The 13,621-nt window shown below is 40.4% G+C and overlaps 2 protein-coding genes across 4 annotated transcripts in view; one reads left to right on the top strand and one right to left on the bottom strand.

Moving 5' to 3' along the window:
• USP42 (ubiquitin specific peptidase 42) overlaps nucleotides 1-387 on the bottom strand; it is an 18,407-nt gene extending 18,020 nt beyond the window's left edge. Inside the window, exon 1 of the mRNA XM_042036835.1 lies at nucleotides 297-387. The gene's annotated coding sequence lies outside the window, so the exon portion shown is untranslated. The remainder of the gene's footprint in view (nucleotides 1-296) is intronic.
• Nucleotides 388-398: 11 nt separating this feature from the next.
• EIF2AK1 (eukaryotic translation initiation factor 2 alpha kinase 1) lies at nucleotides 399-13,616 on the top strand. 3 transcript variants are annotated; one of them, XM_042036838.1, is made up of 16 exons: nucleotides 399-957; nucleotides 1,370-1,528; nucleotides 2,517-2,653; nucleotides 3,350-3,381; nucleotides 3,848-3,947; nucleotides 4,647-4,727; nucleotides 5,129-5,228; nucleotides 6,301-6,355; nucleotides 6,651-7,038; nucleotides 8,139-8,250; nucleotides 9,767-9,873; nucleotides 11,855-11,990; nucleotides 12,102-12,181; nucleotides 12,555-12,788; nucleotides 13,256-13,378; nucleotides 13,488-13,616. In XM_042036838.1, exons 1-15 carry the CDS (start codon nucleotides 399-401, stop codon nucleotides 13,376-13,378), a joined length of 2,403 nt encoding a protein of 800 aa, XP_041892772.1. In that variant the 3' UTR covers nucleotides 13,488-13,616. The 3 variants fall into 3 exon arrangements, with proteins under 3 accessions (XP_041892772.1, XP_041892771.1, XP_041892773.1); XM_042036837.1 differs by lacking the exon at nucleotides 13,488-13,616 and having other exon boundaries at nucleotides 13,256-13,459; XM_042036839.1 differs by lacking the exon at nucleotides 13,488-13,616 and having other exon boundaries at nucleotides 6,304-6,355; nucleotides 13,256-13,459.
• The last annotated feature ends 5 nt before the right edge of the window (nucleotides 13,617-13,621 follow it).

Here is a 13,621-nt window from a genome sequence, read left to right on the forward strand (position 1 = left end):
GGCGGCGGCGGGGCTGGGTCCCTCCGCCGCGTGCTGGGGACGGCGCCCCGCCCCGCCCGGGGGTCCCACCCCCTCCGGCTGCCCGCCAGCCAGGAGGGCAGCGGCCGAGCGCCCGGCCCGCGCCCCGGCGCGGTGGGCTGGGCTGAGCCGGCTGCTCCCGCCGGTCGCTTTCCCTTCCCTTTCCCGGGCCGGCCCCTCCCCCCGGCCCATTGATTTCCAGGCGGGATGCGCACGCGGTGCCGCCGGGCTGTGCCGGGGCCGCCGCCGGGCCCGGCGCTGCCCCCCAGCCCCATTACCTGGCTCGGCCCCGCTTGACTCGGCGCTGCCGGGTCCCCCTCGCCGCAGCCCCCGCCTCAGCCCGGCCCGCTCCGCCTACTGTTACAGTCCGTCGGGGAACAATGACGTCCCTCCGCCGGCCTCTTGCATCCGGGGCCCGGCGCCGGCCGGGCAGGCGGGCGGGCGGGGGGAGGAGAGGAGGCGGCGGCGGCGGCGGGGGGAGCAGCGAGCGCCTCCGGGTCACACGGGGACCGGCACCGCCCCTGTGCCGCGGCCGGGAGCCGCTAGAGGGGGCTCGGCGACCCCCGGTCCGGGCGCGGGGCTCACGCGGGCTGCGGGCGGTGTCGGTCCCCGTGCGGAGGGGAGGGGACGCTCCGCTCCCCGCCGCAGACCTTCGGTATAAGCTCCTGCCTGCCCGTCCCCGCCTCCCGGGCCGAAGGTTCCCCTCTCGAGTTTATCCGTCCGGTTCATGTTTTATCGCTCCGCGCTCAAAGAGAGGCCATAAACGCTGGCCCGGCCCCCAGAGCCGCCCACAGGGAGGCGGGCGGGCCCCGCCGGCCGCAGCGGAGGGGACCCGGGCCCCGGCACCCGGCATGTGGGGGGGCAGGAGGGCTGCGGCCCTGCGGGCGCCGCCGCCCGCCATCGAGTACCCTGAGGAGAGCCCGGAGCCGCGCTTTGACGGTAAGCAGGGCAGCCATGTGGGCGACCGGGGAAGTCGCCCCTTTCCCCGGCTGGCAGGGAGGGAAGGAAGGTAGAACCGCCGCCTTCCTCTTCCCGTCCTTCCCCACCGCTCTGAGGTAGCGGTGGCCGCGGGGGTGATGCAAGAGCGGGCAGGCCCTCAGCAGTGCCCTGCCCTGAGGCCGCCGTGGGAGCTCCCCCTGCCTCGGGCACGAGGCGCCTCGGCCTCCCCGGGTAGCTGCTTTCCGTGTACACTTAAAAAAATTAATTAGGTTCTTAATTAGCGTCTTAAGCTACTCGCTCAGTGGCAGCTCGGGTGCTGCCTCTGTGAGCCTGGGTCGTACGTAGTTTTGATGTTTAGGTAAAGAGGTGTGAACTGAGACCTCAGTTCATTCGTCTAACTGTCCTCTTTCAGAATCGGATGTGCCGGCCGAGCTGCGAGTTGCAAACGGGTCGCAAAAATTTGTGAAGTTCACTTCGACCATCCAAAACCAGCTGCTGCTCGTTTCACTGCTGGAGCATCTCTGCCACATGTACACGCACAACCCCGTTCACTCCAGGTGTTTGTTCCGAAGTTAGTAAGAGGAGTTCATTCCTGTCTCTTAACCTGCCTTACTGCAATACGTACCAGACCCTTCTGTGCAGAGTTACAGTGTAATATCAATACAAAGCTGTAGGTTTCATCCTGCTGGGACAAGAATGATTCTCTGAAGAGGATGAATACCTTGAATCAACTAAATTGGCAATGACAACTTGTCTTATTCTTGAAAACAGTAACAGAATATTGCTGTAGATGTAAGAATCAGACAGTTCTGTTCCAGCTAGATCCTGTGAGTTGCATCATGAGAAGGGCAGCAGGGTAAATTATGTAACTGTTAAATGTGATTTAGGCATATACTGAGTGCATTTAAAAATGCATATCCAAGGGGTTTGTCCTTACTTTACATGATTGTAGACAATAAAATCTAATGTGTTGTTCATAGCTAAAATTTATGCCATTTATAACAACACAGTTGCACCCATCTCCAGCACTTTTTAGGTTTTGTTTGCCTCAGTTGTTTTACTGCAACTGAGAGAGATGAGGTGCTTGGGGAGGTGGTGGAAGGGAGTGACTTCTTTCTTTATTATGAGTATGTGCACAAGTGTGTGGGTTTGCAGGGGAATTAAAAAATCTTGACATGACCACTTTTAATTCTAATTGCAAACCTGCTTTGAATTTTTCTTTTCACTGGTCAAAATAAGTCCAAAGGTAAAATGTAAGTGGATGGGCGGATGTTTGTATGATTCATCTGCTGAGATGAGGAAGAAGAGGAGATGCAGTTGTGACGCTGAAGGGCATGGCAAATAACTATTATGCAAAGGGATTCCCATAGAGCAGCTCTGGTTTGGATTTAATTAGTTTTTATTGCTAAGAGTATAGGAACAGCATTAGAGTAGGAGGGATTGTTGAGTTTTTCAGACACGTTATCTTTCAAATAAGATTTCTTGTTTAAAAACTTTGCATGGTCTTATTGGCTGGCTTTATTTAATGTTTCTCTGACCTTTCTCTTTCCTTTGTGCAGTTCTTCGTCAGGCTTTCACAAGAACAGGCTTGCTCTCCCCTTTTGCCTTCTGTGATGAATTTAGTACTGTAAGACTGCAGCACAACAGAGCCATTGCTGAACTGATGAAAGCAGCTAATCAACAAATACTTAACGGAGTAAGCTTTGTTACATGTCTTTGGCAACCTCTGCAGTAAGGAGCTTTTGTTTGGGGAGTTCTTTTATTATTGGATTGGGTCTTTTTAATAGTTATACAAAAGAACTTAGCTGTTTGGAATGGCATGCTCTGGTTCTATAGGTGGAAACCAATTTTTGAAGCCATCAATATTTTGTACCTTAATAAATAATAATAATAATAAACCAAGTTAAAATGTTTATAAACAAAGGCAAGGTGGTGTAAGTATTGCTACAGCTTTTTTTGACAGACATCCATTTTCAACTTGAAACTGTTGGTTATGTTAACACCCTCATATTTACATTAGTGGAGGGTGTATTTTGTGTACTTGTGTTTCAGGCTGAATCAGACCCATTTGCTTATCTCACTGCTTGAACTAAGCTAGTTAATTTTGTTTTAAGCACATTTTAGAGCCCTCATTTTATCCTGTTTGCCAGCAGAACTCTAAAAGGGCAGTAATCTCTCCAGCAGAGAGATGTTAACAGATTACCAGTGGGATAATAATACTTTAATTTGGTGAAGCTCTCCGCAGCATGCGAATGCCTGGCTGTAACCTCATTTTCTTCTAAGAAGGAGGTTGCAGTTTCTGGTTTGATTAAGCTGTCCATGCCACTAGCACAGTAGACATGTTATTCTTTTTATATGGCATATTTTTATGTTGGATTTTGTTGTTTCATAGGAGCTTGATAACGGAGAGTCTCATGCAATTGGGTATGTATTCAAGGCATGTACAAATACTAAACTAACTCCTTCCTTAAAGTTCTGTGCTCCACTCTGAATTTAATATATACTGCATATCATGTTTTGGCTCTGAAACATAGAAAAAAAGGTAAAAGCTTCTTCAAATTCTCAAAATGTTGTGGTGAAAATTTATTCTTCAGTACAACTCTAGCATTCACTGCCACTGTTCAGGAAAACAAGATTTATCAGGCATCAACGTAAAAGAAGTAAGCTGAATACTTCTGCTAAAACAGAGTATGGATTCGTAGCACATGTGCATGTTCTTGCAGTCTGCTGGTTTTCAGTATTCCCTGAAACTCAGGCTGGTACAGTATGGTAATGTCAAGGTACTTCCTTCTTCTTTTCATAACGTGAATAATATTTTTAGAATGTGTACAGCTGTATCTTACTTGTAAGTTGTAATTTAGTTTAATGCAGCCTAACTTTTTTTGATCAGGGAAAAAGAAGTTCTCTTTGAAGCACAGACTTCACGATACTTGATTGAATTTGAAGAGGTTGCAAGGCTAGGAAAAGGAGGATATGGTAAAGTATACAAGGTATTCTTTACCTCACATTTAAAACGAATCTGTTTGTATCTAGTTTTTGTTTGGAATTTAGAGTTACTGTTTCAGCTGTACTATCAAATGTTTTTTTGAATAGAAAAGGTGCAAATCTGTACCTTAGAAGAAAGCTGGTGTTTCATTTCAGAAGCTGCTCAGTTGTAGTTAGTTTTGCTTGTCAGAAGCAGGATATATCAGATGTTTTACTTTGTGTATTTTGACCCTTTTAAAATGAAAGAAAACTTCTTATTTCACATGTGAAGTATTGTGTTATATTGACTTTGAACAGCCTCAGAACTGATTAGTCTCCACAATCCAATGCTTTAGTTGTGGCTGCTTGAAAAAAAAAGAGCCTTAATATGAACATAAACTGTCAACATTGGCTTGGAATTGGCTTAATTGTATTAAGGACTTGTAGTGCATGGCCAGCCCAAGGTTCCCCATGAGGTATGTGCCATGTGGAAATGGCAAGTGTGGTCTCACATGTTTATTGAGGACCTGTTAAGCAGTTATTGGACCTATCAGTATCCCTATCTTAGACAGCAGGGGCCTAATTCCAGTTTCATTCTCTGATGCAGGTGATACTCTATATGAATGGGGTGCAGAAATGAAATTCTAGAAAATAGTGGATTCTAAAGGATTTAATTAGTCCAAGCACATTAACATCTAATTTTCTCCTATTGCAATTGTTTTCAGGTCAGAAACAAGTTAGATGGTCAGTTCTATGCTATTAAAAAAATTAAAATTAAGAAGGCTACAAGAAGAGATTGCATGAAGGTATTCTTCTTCCTGTGTTTTGTCCCTGTTTTAACACCTTGTTGGCTTTAGCTTATTCTGTTGTAATTTATTAATGTAGCTAATATTTCCTGATATATTAAAAATACTAATACAATTTTTATGCATTCTGAGTTTTTAAAGGTTTGAGCCAATCAATACCTAGTAGAAAAAAGTAAATGAGAGGTATTTAAGTCCATTAAAAGAACCATATTAATTACTTGAACGTGATGCATCTCTGCAACCATGAAAATCAATTTGTTTTAAAGCTTTCAAATTTTCTCTGTTACTGTAACAATTTTATCTGTTCCTTCTCTGTAAGAAACTTATTTTTTGTTACATTTCGTGTTTCTAAGCATTCAGAATAAAGGACTGTCACACTGTGGGGTTTTTGGTCTTTTTAGGTGCTCCGAGAAGTCAAAGTGCTGGCTGGGCTGCAGCATCCCAATATTGTAGGCTATCACACTGCTTGGATGGAACAAGTTCAAACAGTACATCCAAAAGGAAAGTACAGCTCATTGTGTAATTCTTGCTTGCATCTTGCAACCTCTCTACTATTATTTGAAGGAGAGTATTACTTCTCTGATAAAATAACTAATTTTTTTTGTGTATCAGCTACTGTCTGTAACTGTTGAGAATTTATCTTTTTTTGTGTTAATTTTATACCTTCTTCTCGGTTTTCCTCTTCAGTTTCTTTGTTCTCAGCTCTTTCCACACTCTGTCCTTTGGTCCCTTTGTAACCCTAATCCATTGGTCCCTGTCTATTCCTTTCCTGGAATGCCTTTAGCAGTTAAATCTTTTGATCCTCTCTTAGTGGGAGGTTTGGTTATGCTCCGTATAACTTTATTGCTTTCCAAGTCACTGACTTGATGCCCAGCCAGCCCAAAAACACCAAAGAAAATGCATAAATGCATAGGAAGTTGACTGCAGAGTAAAACAGGCAAAACTTTTTAACCAGTGATCCAGAGAATCTCAAGGGAAGCAATTCTTTAATGCTGGGGGTCCTTCACAAGTATTTAATGGTGGTAATGGAAGTACATAATGAGATCTATAGGTAGGTTCTGTGGTACTTAATGGTTTCCCTTGTGTTACAAGATTGGTGTTTTATATTTGCTTTTGTGTGCTAAAACAGCTTTTTCATATAAAAATGCAATTTTGATGACAATTATTTCCAAGATATCAAGTGTCTTCAAAACAGCAGCAGTGTGATGTGAAGGGTGGTGCCTTTTGGAGCTGCTTCTTTAACTGTGTGTTATTTTATACATTGTAAACCCTTACTTTGAACAGGCCGACTTCTGAAAGATGAAGTCTAAGTAAATATCTAAGAGAGCCCAGTTAGTGACTTTGTAAAACATATATTTTCTTTCCATTTAAAGAAAAATTAAATACATATTAGGGTAGCTTCTTAGGAAACTTAACAAGCCTCTTTTGCAGCAGCAGAAATAGAGGTCATCTAGAGCTATGCATAGGTAACAAAGTTAAATTCAGTGAGGTGCTGTAGCTTAAATGCTGAATTTAGTAAATATGTGCATGCATTCTTTGTTTTATAAAATACCATATTTATCTTTTCATCCAGCAGGTAAAACAATAATGGAGTTGCAGCCATTATCTTTGGAGCAAGAGAGCAGCAAGTGAGTATTACAAATCTCAGCGTCAACGTATATTTGACTTTAGCTTCAGGTGTGTATCTGAGACATTGCTGTCTGGGACAGCTGTCCGAAATCCCTGCTGGGAGAAAGCATTAGAACAGCTGGAGCCTGCACTGACAGTTACGTAATCCTGCAGTTTTGTGTGGGGAAGCAGCTAAACTCTTCCTTGGGAGTGCTTTTTGCAACTGGGGGGAAAAAATAATCAGTATGGTGTATCACAAAGAGATGGTATGAAACTGTGTACTTACTTGGATTTCTCTCCCTTTATTATTTTCAGTGATCACTGTCACATCCAGAGCGTGGAAAGTGATAGTTCAATTATCTTTGCTGACCTTACCTCACAAGAAAAGAAGTCTTGTGACAGTACCAATCTTAAAAATCTGGGTGGAGAATCAGTGCAGAATATGGATGTAAGGAATGACTTTACAAACAGCAATAGCAAAGAGTGTGTGAAACCAAATAAATGTGAATTATCCATAGAACTACAAGAAGACTTTGTACATAATGTTAACAGTTTGTCAACTGATGTGGAAAATCATTCAACACGGGGACGTCATTCCAGTCTGGATCAAGATGCTAGCACTGAAAGCCAGTCCAGCTCTGAAAGTAAGTCCTACTCTGAAGAATGCTCCAAAAACGAGGTAGCACTCTGTGGAGAGTTTGAGGTAAATACAATTCTCTTTAAGTATCCTTAACTGCTGTCTAATTTTGTGTTGTTTTAAAAGTAGTTCAGTAGACAGGAAAAGAATGATTCATAACAATAAATTTAAAAGGATTAAATGACTGCAAGTAGAGCCAAAAGTTCAAACAATTTTTACTTAAGTGGGTAACATCATTACAAGGAATGTAATGACCAGAGGAGCTGGCAAAGCACAGCATCTGTGAGGAACTTTCAAACTTTTGTGTGTTTGGCACCTTGAGTCCTTTCAAAGTACCTGTATGAATAAAAAGTGCTACTGCTGCATAAAACGGCCCCATCAAACCTGAAAACATTTAGCTATCAGTAATGATGGCTAAAGCAGCTGTTATTGGTAAAAGTGTCTTGGTCTGTCCTGTGGTGCCCATGCAGTGTAGGAGCACATGGGAAAAAGATAAAAAGCAGATTTGAGCAGGGAATCACTTGTGCTTCTAAAACCTTGTTAGCATTCATACCATACCACTGATATGTTTTGTACAACACAGCCACCTCTGGAATGCTTCAAGCTTTTGCTATCACTTGGAGCTCCCTCTTGCAAGAAACCCAGTTTTAAAGGTGTCTGCTTGAGTTGTCCAAGTTATCAGATGAACTGGTAGATTATCAGAAACTGAGATACATATTCATGGTAATAAATCAAACAGTTGGACTCAAAGATCTTTTCCAGCCTAAACAATTCTGTGATTCCATAAAATTCCATGTCAAGAAATTGGTTTTTTTTTTTCTATTTTATATTAATTACACTGGAATAAATGTCTGTTTAGTATGTCTAGAAGGTTTCAAACTCTACTTTGAATATTAAAGTATGTATCTGGCAGTTTTGTTAGCATTTATCATGTAAAAATTGTTAAAATTCGAGAAACAAGCAAAAAACCCCCTGAAACTAGATAGTATTGTTGCATCTGCTTCTTGAGTGCAGTAGGTTACTAATACTATACTTGATGTCCTTTTGGCACCTGTTTTTGGAGGGGTTTTTTGTTTAATAAATTTTGGGTTTATTTAGAGAAAATAACTAAGGAAATACTGTTCATATTACTATGGCAAAATTATGGACCATTATTTTTCTGTTAGGTGGAGTATCATTTGATGCTTCATATACAAATGCAGTTGTGTGAAATATCCTTGTGGGATTGGATTGTTGACCGTAATAAAAGATGCAACAAGAGATCAGAGGACACTTCAAGTAAGATTCATCACTATCTTATTCATTGTAAAGCAAATAATTTTTTTTTTTGTGATTTGAAGTGCAGTTGTCTACTTTTATTTTACTTTAGCAGCTTATAATACAGATCTTCATTAAATTCTTTATTCACTTTATCAAATAGCGGCTTGTATTGAATTTTTGTACGATAGATGTTGGTAAAAGAATTGAAATTCTTCAGTTTTAGACAGCTCTTCAAAAAAGAATGACTGAATGCCTGAGGCATAGTTGTTACCAGGGGAGATCAGTGTCTGGGCAATACTCCTTATTTGGAATTGAGTTTTTTATTGACAGAATCTGCTGCTTCTCAGAAAGTGGTTAAAGGCAAATTTATCTGCTGTGGAAAATACAAATACATCATTTGATCCAGACAGGTTACAACAAACTTAAAGGTTGTTCTCAGGAGTCAAAAATCCTATGCAGGCTAATCTGTAGTAGGTCAAAGAATGTAACACTCCCTTTTTCTGAGTGACCAGGGGGTTCTCATGCTCTCATACCAAGCAGTCATCAGTAACTGTTGACATTTGGAGGAACAAGTCTAATGCTCTTAAAGCGTTAGAGACATGTTCCATTCTCTGGGGTGGTTGTATAAAAGCAGCATATGCATATCAGACTGTAAAACAAACTGTGTGATTAATGTTTTATCTTGGTTTTAATCATTATTAAGGTAAATCTGTTCTTCTCTTCATTCATAGAGTCAGGTTTACCAGCAAACTGTCAGCTGACTTCCACTAATCCCTCCTGTAATCATAATCTTGTAGCTTTCTTAAGCTAAAAGATGATGTTCCTGGTCAGGAAATGACAGAATTACTATGGCATTTGTGCTTGCAAAATGCTGGTTTCACACATTTTCATGGAAATGGTGAATGTTATCATAGGTTAGACATGAAGAAACAGAAATCCAAATGTGAGTAAATTGCTAATGTTTAAATGGACAAGATGTGGGTTATTAGAGCAGGAAGACAACGTAGTTTATTAAAATAGTAATGTGGAAAATAGTCAAAACAAGGAGATGCTAAGTTTATTTAGGACCACTACAGCCAGAGGAGATTGAGGGATTCCAGAGGGTAGCACAGCAGCAGCAGGATTAGGAACCAAACAGGAAGAGTGCAAAGCAATACAGACAGCATGTCACTACATAAATTAGTACGATTTTATCTGGAACTGTATTTTTTATGCTAGGTCAGGACTGACATGAAAGTAAAGAGTTTATTAAATTCATAATCAAATAACTATCTGACGGGGTTTGGAAGAATCTTTTCAGGAGAACCTAGGTTCATGTTCCTTGAACTTTCCTTTTTGGAATTTTGATCTTAGTGACTTTTTGCTGATTCAGAAATAATATCTTGAGAGAAGCATGGGAAAATCCATATTTAAAATATGCGCATTCTGTTAAAAATTTATTCCACAGCATAAATAAACAGAATTCTACAAGACATACCACCATAAACTTACATAACTCAGTAAAACTAGCTGAAATAAATTAAATTGTTTTAAGGTCCATACCATCTCGTGGATGTTCGCTGGACAACAAAAATTTTCCAGGAGGTAGTAGAAGGAGTTTGCTATATCCACAGCATGGGAGTGATGCATCGAGACATTAAAGTAAGTCCATCAAATTATTACTTGAGGTTGAAGAAAACAAAGACAATTTACATTATGGGAAAATGAAAGCAACTTCATAGTTGCATTTGAGATGACCTGGGCTCTTCAGAATTTAGTTGTTACATATGAAAAATTACATTATCTCCTCTATAGCAGTACCATGCTTGCTTTGCTGTCAGCATAGTAGTGATTTACACTGACTTACAAGTGGATTTTAAGCTCTGGAAGTGTTTTCACCTTGGAAGCCATTTTCCTGTCTGAAACAGGCATGGTGAGATTGGTTTTCTTTTGTCTCAGTCTTTCCTTAACCAGGGTAGGAACTTAATTACCTAAAAAAATTTTCTTTTAGGCAAAAATAAGAAAAGCCCCTTGACTACACCTCAGTTTGCTAACTGCATACCAGTTAGATTTTGGAAATATGTTCTAGTTGCTTGCTTTAAAAAAAACCCAACCCCCTTTGTTGCAAATAATTGCTGTCTTTCTAGAAGTTGCTGCATCCTCTAAGGAACCAAAATTATAGATGTCATTAGTGACTGAAAGTTTTGGGTTTATTCCTATTAACAGTAATAAAGAGCAGACTTTAAAAAATACCACTTAGAATGATTAGAATAGGATGCCCTTTATATGTTCCCTTGAAGATTTTTGGAACTCTAAGAATACTTTTGACTTCCTGGCTGGCTTGGATTGAAGCACAGGTAGATGAATCTCACTTCTGGTCCACCCCCACCATTAAACTGATAAACCTGAATAGCAAGGAGGTGAATGTGTGTTTTCCTACTTTGCTTCCCACTCAGGTTTTCTGCATCTGATACAGCAGCAGTATGAAGAAATCACGATTATTAAAACTTCACATGTGGAAGCTTGGAAGTACTTGAAGTCACACGATCTTCATTCAGGATTAATTTTCATTTTCCTGTCAACTCTTTCAGGGTGAACAGGTTTCAGTTTGCCTTCCCATTTAGCATCATCATGGCCTTATTGTCCAAAGTCCTGGTAGTTGTATAAAGAATTCCAGAATTCCACACAGTTACTGCAAACCTGTGTTTGAGCCAGTTCTGATGGTTTTCACCATATATTCTTCTAATGGTGATTTTGCAGGTATCTTGCAGAGACTGTAATTTCTGTGATAATATTCTAAGTCTTTCAGCATGTGAATTTCTGAGAACAGAAGCCCAGTGGGTGGGTGTCCTGGAGTATGTTTTAACTTCAGTGGATATGAGAAGCCTAGCAACTTGTTCAACAGTGCTGCATCTTTTAAATTTGATCTGCATTGTGGATAGGCAAAGAATGGAGATTGCCCATCTCTTGTTAAACTATTCACATTTCCTTTATACTCTAACAGAAGACCAACTATTTCCTTTCTGCCACCTGAGCAAGTTGGGTTTTTTTTCTAGATACATAATGCTTGCATTTCTCCTCCTTAGTGGTCCTAAAATCAAAATATATGGAAAAAAACATTTCAGTTTTCTGAGTCAGAGCTCTCAAGTCTGTCATAATTTGGCTTTTTTTTTCATAGCAGCTTCCCAGAACCAAGTAGCATATTGCAGCTGTGCTCATCATACAGAAAAGTCTATTTTGGTTTCTTTATGTCTGGCCCAATGATATTTAGTCATCCTTCCTGCTACATCAGTTGGTCAAATTTACTGTCCACTCTTGCCTGTTCCTGTCTACTGTTCTGCAAATTTCCCAGTTTCTGTTGGGGAGAAAAAAGTACTTCATTTTTTCACTAAATCTTGGTTTTTTCAGTTTTGCTTTTCTTCCTTTTTTTCTAGATCCTTGTTCTAGGTCTGTGGTCTTTCAGCCCAAATGGTGTTGCTAACACATGATTTGGTATCAGCAATGACTATTTTTTCTCTCTCACTACTCAAAAAAGTGAAATAATCATCTTATACCTGTGAACTGGATTTTATAGCCTTTGAAACTACTGAAATTACATAATTCTTTATATAGACATGTATTTAAATTGTGTTCTGTCTTGCAGCCTAGGAATATCTTTCTACATGGATCAGATCATCAGGTAAAAATAGGTGACTTCGGATTAGCCTGCAAAGACCTTCTTTGGGATGATGCAGACCAGTGGTTTCAGACAGAAAGGATAAATGGTAAAAGGATAAATGGTAAGAGAAGAAAGTTTAATGGGTTTCAGTGTTTCAGTTTCTATGGTATTAAAATCAGTAAACTGTTACTTGCAAGGGTAACACTTGCTAAATCTCAATTGCCTTTCAAAGGACTGACACATACTTCAGGAGTTGGGACTTGCCTCTATGCCTCACCAGAACAACTGCAGGGATCTCACTATGATTTCAAGGTAGAGAACTTTGTTTTGTTCCTTCTTTTCTCTATTAACACATGGTAGATAATAGGAATAAATCAAGCCTTTCAATGGGCAAATACATATTTGATAAATACATAAATATTCCTCCTACTGTCACTCCTAATGTTTTTGTTGAAACATGGATTTCAACTTTGCCTTCTCATTTGCTATTAAAGCAAAAATTATTTTTTAATATGTTGAGAATGTAGATAGCTTTGTGTTCCTTTAGTAGTGTCATGATATTCCTCATATCATCATGAAACTTCATTGTTGTTAAACGTTTTCATGTCATGATTTTATGAGAAAGAGAAGCGTACTAAGTTAAAATCACAGTTATCCCAGAACTTTCTCTTCACCCCATCAACAGTCAGACATGTACAGCATGGGTGTTATCCTGCTAGAACTCTTCCAACCATTTGGAACAGAAATGGAAAGAACTGAAGTTCTTACACATTTAAGGACAGGCCAAATTCCTCACACTTTCTACAAGAAATGGCCTACTCAGGCCAAGTATGTGAAACTCCTCACCAGTGCGAGAGCTACAGAACGCCCAACAGCGGCTCAGCTTCGGGACAGCGAACTCTTCCACACCACAGACCAGGTAAGTCATGCCACTGACCCCAACCCTTACAGCATAAAGCAGCACAAAAAGAAAATGCCCTCTGTATCCCTGCCACCATTACATTTGTTTGGCTTTGAACTTAATCACATTCCTCTTAAGACTCTTTTTCTGATTACAGTATTTAGGCCACTCTATTATTTCTGGTGTCTTTGCACTGAGATAGCTGGTCCTTAACTATAGGTAACTTTCTGAAGACTGTACAGGTGAGAGGTATTTTCATAGGTCAGAAAAGATTTCAAAGCTTTTCACCACATCTGCAGATTCTTCTAATCATTTTTCCTTTCCATGCCCCACTGCTTTGTGGATTAACTTGTAGTATCAGGAATGTAGAATAGCTGAGTGCTGCTGCATTGTGTGTGTAGTGGATTGCAAACACAATTCAAGTAGGTCAGTAAGGCTTTATCCTTGCTTAGCTATAAATGAAGTAAACTGACTCTAATTTTCAGGTTATTTCTAACCTTCAAGAGAAGGTGAGACAGCAAGAAGAAGAAATAGAGAAGCTGAGGGAGACAATAAGACAGCTTTCTGAAGAGCAGGATGAACAAACGAGACTAGGCTCTCCTGTTTAAGTACAGGAAGAACTAACTTCTATTGTGTATTAAGTTATATAAAATGTTTCATTTTTTTTTTACATAAAATATTCCAATGCATTTTCTTTCTGCTGTCTGTTCTTAAAAGGTATCTTGACCAAAGGCTCCTGAGAAAGGAATCATGTTGCAGTGGAAAAATTAAGAGCACAGCTTGTATTTACATAGGATTAATTTCCATACCTTAGCCATTGAACAAATACATGTTACACAGGAGTTACAAAA

Source organism: Corvus kubaryi, unplaced genomic scaffold (assembly GCF_017639235.1).
Source record: "Corvus kubaryi isolate FWS band 111438036 unplaced genomic scaffold, C.kubaryi_AGA036_p1.0 37387, whole genome shotgun sequence".
Classification (NCBI taxonomy): domain Eukaryota; kingdom Metazoa; phylum Chordata; class Aves; order Passeriformes; family Corvidae; genus Corvus; species Corvus kubaryi.

Excerpts from the sequence above, each read along its gene's own strand:
- EIF2AK1 (XM_042036838.1), top strand. The coding sequence starts at position 399 with ATGACGTCCCTCCGCCGGCCTCTTGCATCCGGGGCCCGGCGCCGGCCG. Across the intron at positions 958-1,369 it reads CCCGGAGCCGCGCTTTGACG|AATCGGATGTGCCGGCCGAG; the intron begins GTAAGCAGGGCA and ends GTCCTCTTTCAG. Across the intron at positions 9,874-11,854 it reads TGATGCATCGAGACATTAAA|CCTAGGAATATCTTTCTACA; the intron begins GTAAGTCCATCA and ends TCTGTCTTGCAG.